The 12,662-nt window shown below is 44.9% G+C and overlaps 1 protein-coding gene across 1 annotated transcript; it reads left to right on the forward strand.

Moving 5' to 3' along the window:
* The first annotated feature begins 548 nt into the window (after positions 1-548).
* Positions 549-2,024, forward strand: MOS (MOS proto-oncogene, serine/threonine kinase). Its single transcript, XM_006140874.1, has one exon. The coding sequence runs from the start codon at positions 913-915 to the stop codon at positions 1,993-1,995; it is 1,083 nt and encodes a 360-aa protein (XP_006140936.1). The 5' UTR covers positions 549-912; the 3' UTR covers positions 1,996-2,024.
* Positions 2,025-12,662: the final 10,638 nt, after the last annotated feature.

Raw genomic sequence — 12,662 nt, forward strand, 5'->3', positions numbered from 1 at the left:
TATTTCTTCAGATTTTTCTTCCTTACAATTGTCCCAAATCTGTTATTATTTGAAATTCTGATCATAGTTCTGAACCGTTTGTATTTTTTTTCTCCCCCACACCCTGCTTCAAAACTTCTGTAACTCCTTTGTTCCAAAGTCGAGAATCTCTCCTGCAAGCGCACTTAGCACGTGGGTTGAATTGTCCTGGGTGGGAAGGATATCAGAGGTCAATATGCCTGCGAACAGGCTTGCTAATCTGCTGCATAAACGGAATACAGTGTCAGGAAATTTCTCCTTTCCCCTTCACTTAGATGTCTGTTTTGACCTGCATCAGTAATTCTGTTTGGATTAATTGCCTTAAGGTTGCATTTTTTGATCCATATGAGCATTGCACCTAATTATCCCCTAATCAGTTAAACAAATGTCTGCTGTTTGTATTTCAATTCCTTCTGCCAATGACAGCTGGTTCTGAGTTACCGCCGCCGCTGGGGAGTCACTGTAACAATCATTACAGCCGCACAGTGCCCAACAATTTCATTGTGCTTTTTTCCGTCTGGTTGGTCTGAGGACAGGTAATATTCAGTGGATGGATCTTGAAAAAGCCTATTTCCTTATAAGTAAGGAAACTGTAAAGCAAGGGTGAGTTCGGGGACAGCTAGCGCTGTTCATCTGCTAAGAGCTCGTTTCCTAAGCATTCACTTTAAGCGCGGAAGGGAAATGCTTACACCTGAAAGGCCTGTTGGGCTTGGCGCAGATTCCGCCTCCCGCCGGCAGAGGCAGCCAAGTGTAGCTCGTTTGAGAAAATGAAGGAAGAGGAGAAAGGGCCGGAAGGGATGAAGGAGGACTCAGGCATGCTTCCAGACGTCCGTGGTCTTTCCTCACCTTCTCACTCAGCTGCACCAGTGGCCCTGTGTCCCCTCGCCACGTGCAATGCCCTCGCCTCTCGCCCTGCGCAGCTACCTTCCCAGCGAGCTGTCGCCGTCGTCGGTGGACTCGAGGCCCTGCAGCAGCCCTTCTGTGCTCCCAGGGCCGGCAGGAAAGCTCTTCCTGGGAGCCACTGCTCCTCGGGCCCCACGGCTGCCTCGCCGGCTGGCCTGGTGCTCCATTGACTGGGAGCAGGTGCGCTTGCTGCAGAGGCTGGGAACCGGGGGGTTCGGCTCGGTGTACAAGGCGACTTACCATGGCGTTCCTGTGGCCATAAAGCAAGTGAACAAGTGCACCAAGAACCGGCTGGCGTCCCAGCGGAGCTTCTGGGCCGAGCTCAACGTAGCAAGGCTGCGCCATGACAACATCGTGCGCGTGGTGGCTGCCAGCACGCACACGCCCGCGGGCTCCAACAGCCTGGGCACCATCATCATGGAGTTCGGGGGCAACGTCACTTTACACCAGCTCATCTACGGGACCTCCGGCCACCCCCAGGTGGAGGCGGGCAAGCCATTAAGCCTGCACAAGTGTCTCAAGTACTCCCTGGATGTTGTGAGCGGCCTGCTCTTCCTCCACGCGCAGAGCATCGTGCACTTAGACCTGAAGCCGGCCAACATTTTGGTCAGTGAGCAGGACGTCTGCAAAATTGGTGACTTTGGTTGCTCGGAGAAGCTGGAAGATCTGCTGTGCCCCGAGAGGCGCCCTTACCACCTCGGAGGCACCTACACCCACCGAGCCCCGGAGCTCCTGAAAGGAGAGTCCGTGACGCCCAAAGCTGACATCTACTCTTTCGCCATCACTCTGTGGCAGATGGCCACAAAGGAGGTGCCCTACTCCGGGGAGCGGCAGCACGTGCTCTACGCCGTGGTGGCCTACGACCTGCGCCCGGATCTCTCTGCAGCAGTCTTCACCGACTCGCCTCAGGGACGGAAACTGGAGCGCGCCATCGAGCGCTGCTGGCGGCCCAGCGCCGTGCAGAGGCCAAGCGCAGACCTTCTCCTGGCGGAGCTGAGCTCTTTCCAAGCTGAGCTGGCAGACTCCAACCCGGTACCAAGACAAGCGTCTGTCTCTGAGTCTACCTGTTTTTAAATGAGTGAGAATGTTAAAGAAAACATAGGGGTAGGATGAACATTAGAAAATAAAGTTACTAAAAATTCCTTTAGTCTCAAATGCTTTTGTTTGTTTTTGCTATAGGTGGTGTTTGCTGGCCAGACACACAGAGAGACATACACAAAGAGGGAAAGCCAGAAATCCCCTCTAGGAGAGATGGCCACACCACAATCCCTTCTCCTAACTCTCCTCTGGGGATCTTGGGAACTCATGCCAGGTGGATTATCGGGGGACCCTAATGGTGCAGTTGACCACGAGGGGTCTAGCGCCTTAACCTCCTCACCTCTCACTGGCCCTCAAATGACTTTTCTAAAAAACTGCAGAGGGACAAGTCTAGCAGTTGTGTCAGAACTGTTAGTAACTAACTTGCTTCTTTTATTTTCCACTCCTAGTGTGCTAAATTAAACAACTCTGTGGTATTGCACTGATTGAAATTTGTTATTATTAAAACCAACTTGTCAAAAACTAAAGTCTATTGGAGATACACTAAAATTTTCTATAAATCCATGCGTGGGATCTTCCAAATGTTAGTGGAAATGCATAGTATGAAAAATCTATGCATATATTTCAATTTTTTTGTTTGTTTTTGCTATAGGGTGTGTGCCCTCACTGGAGAGAGAGAGAAAGTGAGACATTACCATACCACCCCTCCCCCAGTGTGTGTGTTGGGGGGGATGGCCATGCCACAATCCCTTTTCCTCCAGTCTCCTCTTAGGATTTTGGGCATGCATGCGCATATACCTGGTGTGAGCTTTTTAAGCCACCAGGTCTGGGACTTGAACTGCAGTTAACTATGTGGGAGTCCAGCAATGTAACCATTACACCACCTGCTGGTCCCCCCAAAACTTTTTTTTTTAAAAGAATTTTTCCAGGCCAGTCGGTGGAAATTAAGGAGCTGGATCCCACATAGTCTGTAGCACAGTTCAACTTCTGGGCTTGGTAGCTTGAAAATCATGCCGGGTGCACGTGCAACTAAGCTCAGAATCCCAAGTGGAGAATTGAGGAGAAGGGATTGTGGCATGGCCATCCCCTTTGGGGGAGGGGGAGCGGTAATTTCTTATTTTCCCTTCCCTGCCCCAGTCTCTCCCTGGCACACACCCTATACCAAAAACCGAAGGAAAAAAAATTTTACTATTCCTCTTCCCACTAGAGTTGTTTGTAATGACCAGCACACATGAAATTCACAAACATAAGCAAATTTAATTTTTAAAGGAATAACATTTTAAATGATGTTATATTTTGAACCTGTTTGTCATGATTAGAAAAATAAAATACTGGGGACCAGCAGATGGCGTAATGGTTACATCACTGGACTCCCACGTAATCAGCTGTGATTCGAGTCCCAGACCCAGCAGCTTCAAGCTCACGATGGGCAAGAGTGCCTCCGTGCCCAAGATCCTGAGAGGAGACTGGAGGAGGGACTGCAGTGTGGCCATCCTCCCTGGGCGGGTGATTTCTCGCTTTCTGTCTTTCTGTCTATCTCTGTCTCTCTGGTGAGCACATGATCTCTTAAGCAAAAATCTTTCTTATATTTTTTTTAAAAAAAACAGAAAAATAAAATACTTCTAAACTCTTTTTTATCTGAGACCTGCTATTTGGTCTCAGACGTACATGACAAAATCAAGATTCCATGGTGGGAGGGGGGAAACGAGAGCCCTGGAGTAGTGACATTAATGTCTGGACGGAGGACAGCAGATAAGTACAATGAGATTGCTTATTCTAGAGACACACACAAAGAGCTTCAGTGCAGAGGGATTCAAGAAGGAGGTGACTGGGACCAGCAGGTGGCATGGTGGCTAAAGCACTGGACTCCCACATGGTCAGCCATGTTTGAGTCTTGGACCTGGTGGCTTGCTTTCTCACTTTCCCTCTCTCTCTGTCTCTCTCTGGTGAGCACACATTCCCTAAAGCAAGTTTAAAAACACTAATAAATAAAACTGATTTATTAGAAAAATTTTTTAAATGAGAGATTATTGTGTCTTATGATTAGGATAACTTTGACTTTTGTTTTCTTTCATTGTTTGAGGGTGTGCACACTATGGGGGAGGGACCCCCCCTACAATGGGGCATTGCTATTTCATAGCAATCCTTTTTCTTCCATTTCTCTATTCCTTCAAATTTCAGACATGTTTCTCAAGCTTCCAAGGCCAGGATTCAAACCTCTGTCAGCCATGTGGGATCTGGCTCCCCATGCACTGTGCTTAGCCACTGCACTATGGGGCCAGCCCTTGACATTTTTTTTAGCAATAGTAATTTCAGTGAGTGGTGGAGGCAAGGCCGGGCTAACGGCAGAGAGTTCCTGGCAGGGCTGGCGTGGATGGTTATGGAAGGGGGAAAGAGGTAGAAAACTTGACAGGGCTAGGTGACAAAACCAGAAATGGTTTTGGATTTTTGGATTGATTTAGTTTGGTTTTAGGATGAAGGAAGGAAGTTTATTTGTGGAAGGCGCAGAAGAGACAAAGATCATTGATAAAAACCTGACCTGGAGAGAGAACGAAAGTAATACCTGGAAAGAAACTGTCATCTTGGAGAGAAAGGGCATTTCATCCCAGGAGAGCTGCCAAGGAGTGGTGGCAGGGCACCTGCTATATAGACAAGTTTACAGGTGAGAACGGAGGTGGGCAGGAGAACCTCAGTCCTTGGACTTCAGTCTGTCTGTCTATTTATTTTAGAGTTATGAGGGTAGAGGGTCTGCAGAGAGAGGCCGTGGTTGGGACTGATCTTGAGAGAAGTACAGAGAGGCTGTCTATAGCCAGGTGAGACATTGGCAGGGCGGTACCCACGCTGTCCAGGTAGCCTGGGAGCTACCCTTCCTCTACCAATAAATGAACCCCTCCTCTGTTTATCCTCGCAGCTGGTGTTCATGTTAAGTTTAACATACCCTCAGTGTTTTAAAATTCTTTTTTCTTGAGGGGGGGGAAGGTTTTTGCTATAGCGCACCCTCACCAAACAGAGACAGAGAGACAGAGAGACAGAAAGCAAGAAATCACCCCCCAGGGGGGGTGGTCACGCCGCAATCCCTTCTCCTCCATTCTCCTCTCAGGATCTTGGGCACGCATGCACATGCGCCCGGTGTGAGTTTAAGCCACCGGGTACGGGATGCGAACCGCGGTCGACTACATAGGAGTCCAGCGACATAGTCATTACACTAACTGCTGGTCCCAGTGTTTTAAAATTTTGATGAACCAGTTTTCTTCCACCAAGTGTGTTAAACGAGATTCAAACTATGCTGAATTTCTCATGAACAGACTGTCAGGGAGGTACATGGGGATCCCCTCTTAAAGGTGCTAGGTCCAGAGGAGACCTTCAGAATAAAGATGGCCACAGCTTACATTCAACCGTCTTCCGCTGGAAATCACAGAGCGGCAAGGTGAAAGTGCCTTCCATGGAGAATGGGGGATCCATGAACTCCGCTTCACCTCTCCCTTTCTTCAGATTTTGGACTTTTACTTCTCCCTCTCTCTCTGGTGTACACGTGTGCACTCTAGCCAAAAAAGAATGAAAATAAGTATGTGAGTTAAAGTTAGGAAAATGAAAAGCAAACTGGGGAAATTTAAAAATGGAAATTGAGGGACCAGCAGTTAGCGTAATGGCTATGTCACTGGACTCCCACGTAGTCGACCGCAGTTTGTGTCCCGGACCCAGTGGCTTAAACTCACGCCGGGCGCATGTACATGTGTGCCCAAGATCCCAAGAGGAGAATGGAGGAGAAGGGATTGCGGCGTGGCCATCCCCCTGGGGGGTGATTTCTCGCTCTCTGTCTCTCTGTCTCTCTCTGTCTGGTGAGTGCACACGCCCTATAGCAAAAAAAAAATATCAAAAAAATGGAAATTGAAGCAGACACAATTAAAGTAAGTTATTTTTATTTGTTAATAAAAAAATAAACTACTAGTTACCTTAAATCACATATATACAAAATAAAAATAAAGAGAAAAAAGTTATCAAAATGAATTTTTTTAATTTGAGGAGATTTTTCATTTGCATAGCTCTATAAAAATACATTTGTGGGACCAGCAGATGGCATAATGGCTACATCGCTGGACTCTGATGTAGACAACCATGGTTCAAGACCTGGACCCAATGTCTTAAACTCACGCCAGGTGCATATGCGTGCGTGCCCAAGATCCCAAGAGGAGAACAGAGGAGAAAGGATTGCACTGTGGCCATCCCTCTGGGGGGTGATTTCTCACTTTCGGTCTTTCTGTCTCTCTGGCAAGCACATGAACCCTATAGCAGAAACCTCTTAAAAAATACATTTAAATATATAAAATAACATATAATTTTCTAGGAAATTATAACTTACCAAATATGTCCCCAAAGAAGGTAGAAAGTCTAAACAAACCAATTTCTTTAGAAGATGAAGTGTAGGTCATCCAATCACCGCTCTCCCCACCCCAGGAGCACTGGGCCTGAAGTGACTATGACACCTATTAATCTTAGATATCAGGTGACCTCGGTGCCACTTAAATTATTCTAGAGCATACAAAGAAAGATTCCAAAAAGTGTTTTAGAATAACGTTTACACCGAGGGGACCAGCAGGTGGCATGGCAATTAAGGCACTGGACATTCCACCTGGTCCAGGTTCGAGTCCTAGACCTAGTGGCTTGTTTTCTCACTTTCCTTCTCTCTCTCTCTCTTAGACTCTCTCTGGTAAAATTAAAATAAATTAATGAATAAATAAAATTAAATATTTTTTAAAAATAACATTTACACTGAAACCTGATTTAAAAAAAAACTATAGACCAATCTTATTTAAAATTATCAGTGTAAAAATTCTAGGATTAACAGACTCTAAACAGTTAAATTTTTAAATCATGCACATAATTTTTTTTAATTAGGTGAGTTTCTTCTGAGATGCAAGAGGGGTTCAATATTAGGACACTTATTAACTTAACTTTTTTCCATTCATGATACAGTATGTGTACACACATGAGAAAAACAGAGGGAAGGGACCAGCAGTTAGTGTAATGGCTATGTCACTGGACTCCCATGTAGTCAACCGCAGATCAAGTCCCAGACCCGGTAGCTTAAACTCATACCGGGCGCGTGTGCATGCGTGCCCAAAATCCCAAGAGGAGAATGGAGGAGAAGGGGTTGTGGCATGGCCATCCCCCCTGGGGGGTGATTTCTCATTTTCTGTCTCTCTGTCTCTCTCTATCTTTCTGGTGAGTGCACGTGCCCTATAGCAAAAACCTCTCAAAAAAAAAAAAAAAAAAGAAAAAGAAAAACAGAGAGAAGAGGAACACCCTCCAAAGGCAATCTCCTCTCAGTCCTCCAACCTGCCAGGATCCTAGGCATGTGGGCACACACCCAATTTTCAGAACAATCAGGCCAGGGATTTGAATCACAGTCAGCACGTGACTTGCAGCTCCGTGATCCAGCACGCTGACTGTGCCACAGGGACGGGCCTAACGCATCACAGAGTAGGTCAAGAGAGAGACTGAGGAATATGTACGAAGACCTCTGACAAACTAACATTCATCCCAATGTTTTAAAAGACACTCAAAGAAAATCACTGGACACTCTTTTAATCATGATCTTAAAAAGCACACACATAACCAGTGTTAAGTTTTTAGTTGTTATAGGTTTGTCAGGAAAGTCATGATGCATTTTTGCATAAAAAAAGAAAGGGGACCAGCAGTTGCCGTTATGGCTATGTCACTGGACTCCCATGTAATTGACTTCAGTTCGAGTTCCAGACCCGGCGGCTAAAACTCACACAGGGCGTGTGGATGTGCATGCCCAGGATCCTGAGAGGAGAATGGGGGAGAAGGGTGGTCATCCCCAGGATTCCTCGCTTTTTGTCTCTCTGCCTCTCTGGTGAGCACACACGTCCTATAGCTAAAAACAAACAAACAAAAAAACAAACAAAAACCTCTAAACATAAAAAAGTAAAAACTAATAAAACACACACATACACATACATATTCCAGCCCAACAATCACCACTTAACAAAAAAAAATCATTGAAGGTATTCCCACTGAAGTCAGGAATAATATGACAATGCCCACTACTGCCACTACAATTTAACATTTTATTGGTCAATGAAAAGAGAAGGAAATTTGAGGTCTAAAAACTATAAAGAGAGAGGGAAGATTAATTTTGTTTGCAGATTCCTTTTTCAGGAAGCATCCCTAAAAAAAAAGTCAAGAAGAGAATTAACAGAAGCACCAGCTCAGGCCAGCCCTGTTGTACAGCAGTTGAGGGAACCAAACCCATATGGCCCATCACTGAGTCCTGACCCGGGCGATTTGAAAAACACACGGGTGCGACCAGCAGTTAGCGTAATGGCTATGTCGCTGGACTCCCATGTAGTCGACCATGGTTCACGTCCCGGACGGGGTGGCTTAAAACTCACTCCGGGCGTGTGAGCATGCGTGTCCAAGATCCCGAGAGGAGAATGGAGGAGAAGGGATTGTGGTGTGGCCATCCCCCTTGGGGGGTGATTTCTTGCTTTCTGTCTCTCTGTCTATCTGGTGAGCGCACGCACCATATAGCAAAAACCTCTCAAAGAAAAACAAACCACGGGTCAAATGCATGCCTACAACCCTGATGAGGAGGGTAGAGGAAAAGGATTTGGGCATGACCTCCCGCTGAGGGGTGCTTTCTCACTCTGTCATTCTCTCTGGCAAGTATACCCATCCTTTAGCAATTAAAAAATTTTTTAAAAAAGGACTAAAACATGTCCTGTTTAAGTTTCATTCCTCGGATACACATCCCCATTCTACTGTAGTTCTCCTCTATCTCTCCCAGTACTCATCCCTCTTATAACTACTACACTTCCTGCTCAGAAAAAAATAATAATTTGTAATCACTATCACAGCTAAACTTTTTGCGAGTATTATGTGCTAAGAGCCATAAAGTGCATTACATGTATAATCAAATGAAATCACAACTAGTCTCACATAGTTACTAGTCTGGTCACACACTGCACACTGATGGTCCCGACGGACCACGTAGAAGACGGTGGTCCCGCAAGGCTATCCCAGGGCTCAATATTCCCATGGCCTGGTGACATCAGAGCCATCACAACGCTGTGGCGCAAAACATTACTCAAGTAATGGTGACGCCGGTGTGAAGAAACCTGCTGAGCAAAAATACAGCTCGTACAACTCCGTGATACCTCGTCGGGTGACGGTCAGTGACAATCTTACCATGACATACTTTTTATTGTTATTTTAGAGTTCTTTCCTCTGCTTATGCAAAGGTTAGCCTCAGCTTCATCTGTCTTGTACTTACCTAGTCTTGGTGCACCATTTTCTTTCCTGCCAACTTAATCGCATGTTGTTTTGTTCATCATGGCCTTCCCAGTGGGACAGGATGTTCTTGACTCTGCAGTAGACCTAAGCTAACGTGTGTGTGTGTCTTAGTTTTGGTTTAGTTTATTCGTTTTTATTATAGGGCACATGTGCTTGTCAGAGGCAAAGACAGAGAGAGGGGGAAAGTGAGAAATCACCCGCTGGGGGGATGACCATGCCACTGTCCCCTCTTCTCCATTTTCCTGTTGGGATTTTGGGCACGCATATACCACCGGGGTGAGTTTGAAGCCCTATCTCTGGGATTTGAACCACAGAGCTGTCCAGGTGGGATTCAGCACATTAACCTCCATGCTACTTGCTGGCTCTGTGTCTTAGTTTCTAACACAAAAAGTAAAAAAGAAAACGTTTTAGAAATAGAAGAAAGTTTATGGGCCAGGAGATAGTGGTTAAGGCAGCTGAATTCCACATGACCGACTGCGGTTTGAGTTCTGGACCAGGTGGCTTGAAAACCACATTGGGCATGTGTGTATACGTGCCCCAAATCCCAGAAGAGAATGGAGAAGTAGGGATTGTGGCATGGCCAAACCCCCTGTGGGTTCTCACTTTCCCTCTCTCTCTAACTCTGAATCCAGCAAGCACATGCATCCTATAGCAAAAAGTAAAATAAAATAAAATAAAACACCTTATACAGTAAGGTTATAAAGAAAGGAAATATTTTTATAGCCATGTAACATTTGTGTTTTAAGCGAAGTGTTATTGCAAAAGAGTCGAACAGTTCAAGAAATAAAGTTTAGAAAGTAAATAATTATAGCATACTAAGGCTAATTTATTATTGAAGAAAAAAATTTTTAAATAAATCTAGTGTAGCCTAAGCACGCAGTGTGTGTAAAGTTTACAGCAGTGTACAGGGACGTCCTGGGCCTTACAGTCCCTCCCCACTCACTCACCAGCCCACCCCGAGCAGCTCCCATACTGCAAGCTCCATTCACGGGAAGAGTCCTGTAGATTGTAGCATACCACCCTTATCCTTTATACAGTCTTTTTACTGTATCTTTTTAATGTTTAGACATACTTAGACACACGAATACTTACCACTGTGTTCCAGTCGCCTACAATACTCAGTACGGTGACATGCTCCACAGGTTTATAGCCTAGGTATGCGCTAGGTTCACTCTGTGATGAGGAAATCTCCTGATGACACATTTTCTAGAGACGATGCATGACTATTATTATTCTTTTCTAAGTATCAGAAGCCTGAGATCCAGACAGGTTATGTAACACACCCAAGTGTCAGAGGAGGACCCCACGTCCTTAGCCACCTTAGCCGTTTATACTCTGTCACTTGGGTAAGTGGTGGTGATAGGAGGATCCCGCTTTTGTCTTCATTATTTCAAATATGGAAACAATGTATCTAATCTATAAGAAGCAAGGACATTACTATTGAAAGTAGTACTCAGTGCAAATGTTAGAATAGTACAATTGACACAGAAAAGGCACACGAGAAATATCACAGAAGGTGGTGTTCAATGCGAAAAAAGAAAAGAGCGATAGTTGGTACTTTTTCTCGCCCTTCACATAAATCTGATTATAAAATGATTCTTGTCCGTGTATTCACATATTCAGCAAGCACATAAATTTCATCACCCCATATATCCTCAGCACCTTGCCAGGCGTGGCGGGAGAAGGTGAACGCACAGGTGTAGACCCGGGTTTAATCATACATTCCAGATGAAGATGTTCTGTAATATTCCCCTTAATTTAAGGTTTTGTACCTGATTTCATTGTTGGTACAGTGAATACATTTCCAAAGCTGAAAGTTACTTGTCTTAGAAACAGGTCCTTCTAGTGAACGAAAAAGGGGAATACATACTCATTTATCTCTGCTCCTTTCCGAACTCTCCAGTAAGTGACAGAAATTACAATGTTAAAGCAAGAACAAAAAAGAGAGAGAAAATTAAAGAACAAAATTTTGGAAGCTGGGAAGTTTAATGTACCCTAGAACGTTTCATCCTGAACCGGTAGTATGGAAAACAAAGATGCAGCCTGAGCTGGGCCGCAGGATGCCTGGAGTCCTGGCACTGCAATCTAAATTCAAAGACTCTGACAACCAGACTAATACCCTCGAGGCTGGAAATGTGAATAATCCCCAAAACAGACCGAGTTACAGAGCCTGGAAGTTCCCCGGGAAAACAGAAGATGAGTTAAAGTGAAGCTTTTCTCACTGTCCCAACCACACATGCAAGTCAGCAGTGTCAGCGCCCTGCTAGTAACAGGAACAGGTAGTCTTATTTCTGAATAAAACCTTTAGTACAAAAGAAGATTAAAACAATTATAACTATCCCAAGAAACAGATAAAAGAAGCCACTGACTACATGAAGCCAAAACAGGGTGTTTTTGTTTGGTTTTTACTCAAGTAGAAGGCACTGCTGCGGTGACATGATCAGTAGGGTGCCACTGTAGGAAGCTTGGGCCACATGGGAGGTCCAGGTTTGGCTCCTAAACCAGTTTGAACAGGCCAGGTTTGGTAGTGCGTGCCAGTAACCCTAGCCAACTATCAGGCTGGGAAGAGGGCCGCAACTGTAAGACCTTGTCAAACATGCATTTAACAACACGGGAATATAAAATTATCTGTTGAAATGGTATATATAGTAATATCTTTGATTTGATTGTCACATGCTGCATGTATGCTTTAAAAACCTGTATTTGCTATAAAGATGGACAATTATGAACTATAAATTAAAAATTATAAAAATAAGATTTTAAAAATACCTCTTAGAACCAGCAGGTAGTATAGTGGTTAAGGTGCTGGACTCCCACATGGCCAGCCACAGTTCGACTCCTGGGCCTGCTAGCTTGAAAACTATGCCAGACATGGGGCCAGCAAGTGGCATGGTGATTAAGGGTGCTGAACTCCCACATGTCCGACCACAGTTCAAGTCCTAGAACTAGCAGCTTGCTTTCTCACTCTCTCTCTCTCTCTCCCCCTCTCCCTCTCTAGTCAAATTAAAATATAGAAAGAAAAAAAGAAAGAAAGAAAGAAAGAAAGAAAGAAAGAAAGAAAGAAAGATTGTTTAAAGGAAAATAATAAAAAAGTAGCTAGAAAATAAAGAAAATTACACCAGGCACACGTGTGTGCATGCTCAAGATCCCAGAAGGGGAATGGAGGAGAAAGGATTGTGGTGTGGCCATCCTCCCAGGGGGTGGTTTCACACTTTCCCTCTCACTGTCTCTCCCTCTCTGGCAAGCACAGGTGTCCTATGGCAAAACAAAAACAAAAACAGAAACCCTCTCTTTCTCTCTGATCAAAACAAAATAGAAAATAGTAAAGAGCTCATGAAAGTTAAAGCCATAATAATGTAAATGAAGGGAACCAGCAGTTAGCGTAA

Source organism: Tupaia chinensis, unplaced genomic scaffold, assembly GCF_000334495.1.
Source record: "Tupaia chinensis unplaced genomic scaffold, TupChi_1.0 Scaffold000046_3, whole genome shotgun sequence".
Lineage (NCBI taxonomy): Eukaryota > Metazoa > Chordata > Mammalia > Scandentia > Tupaiidae > Tupaia > Tupaia belangeri.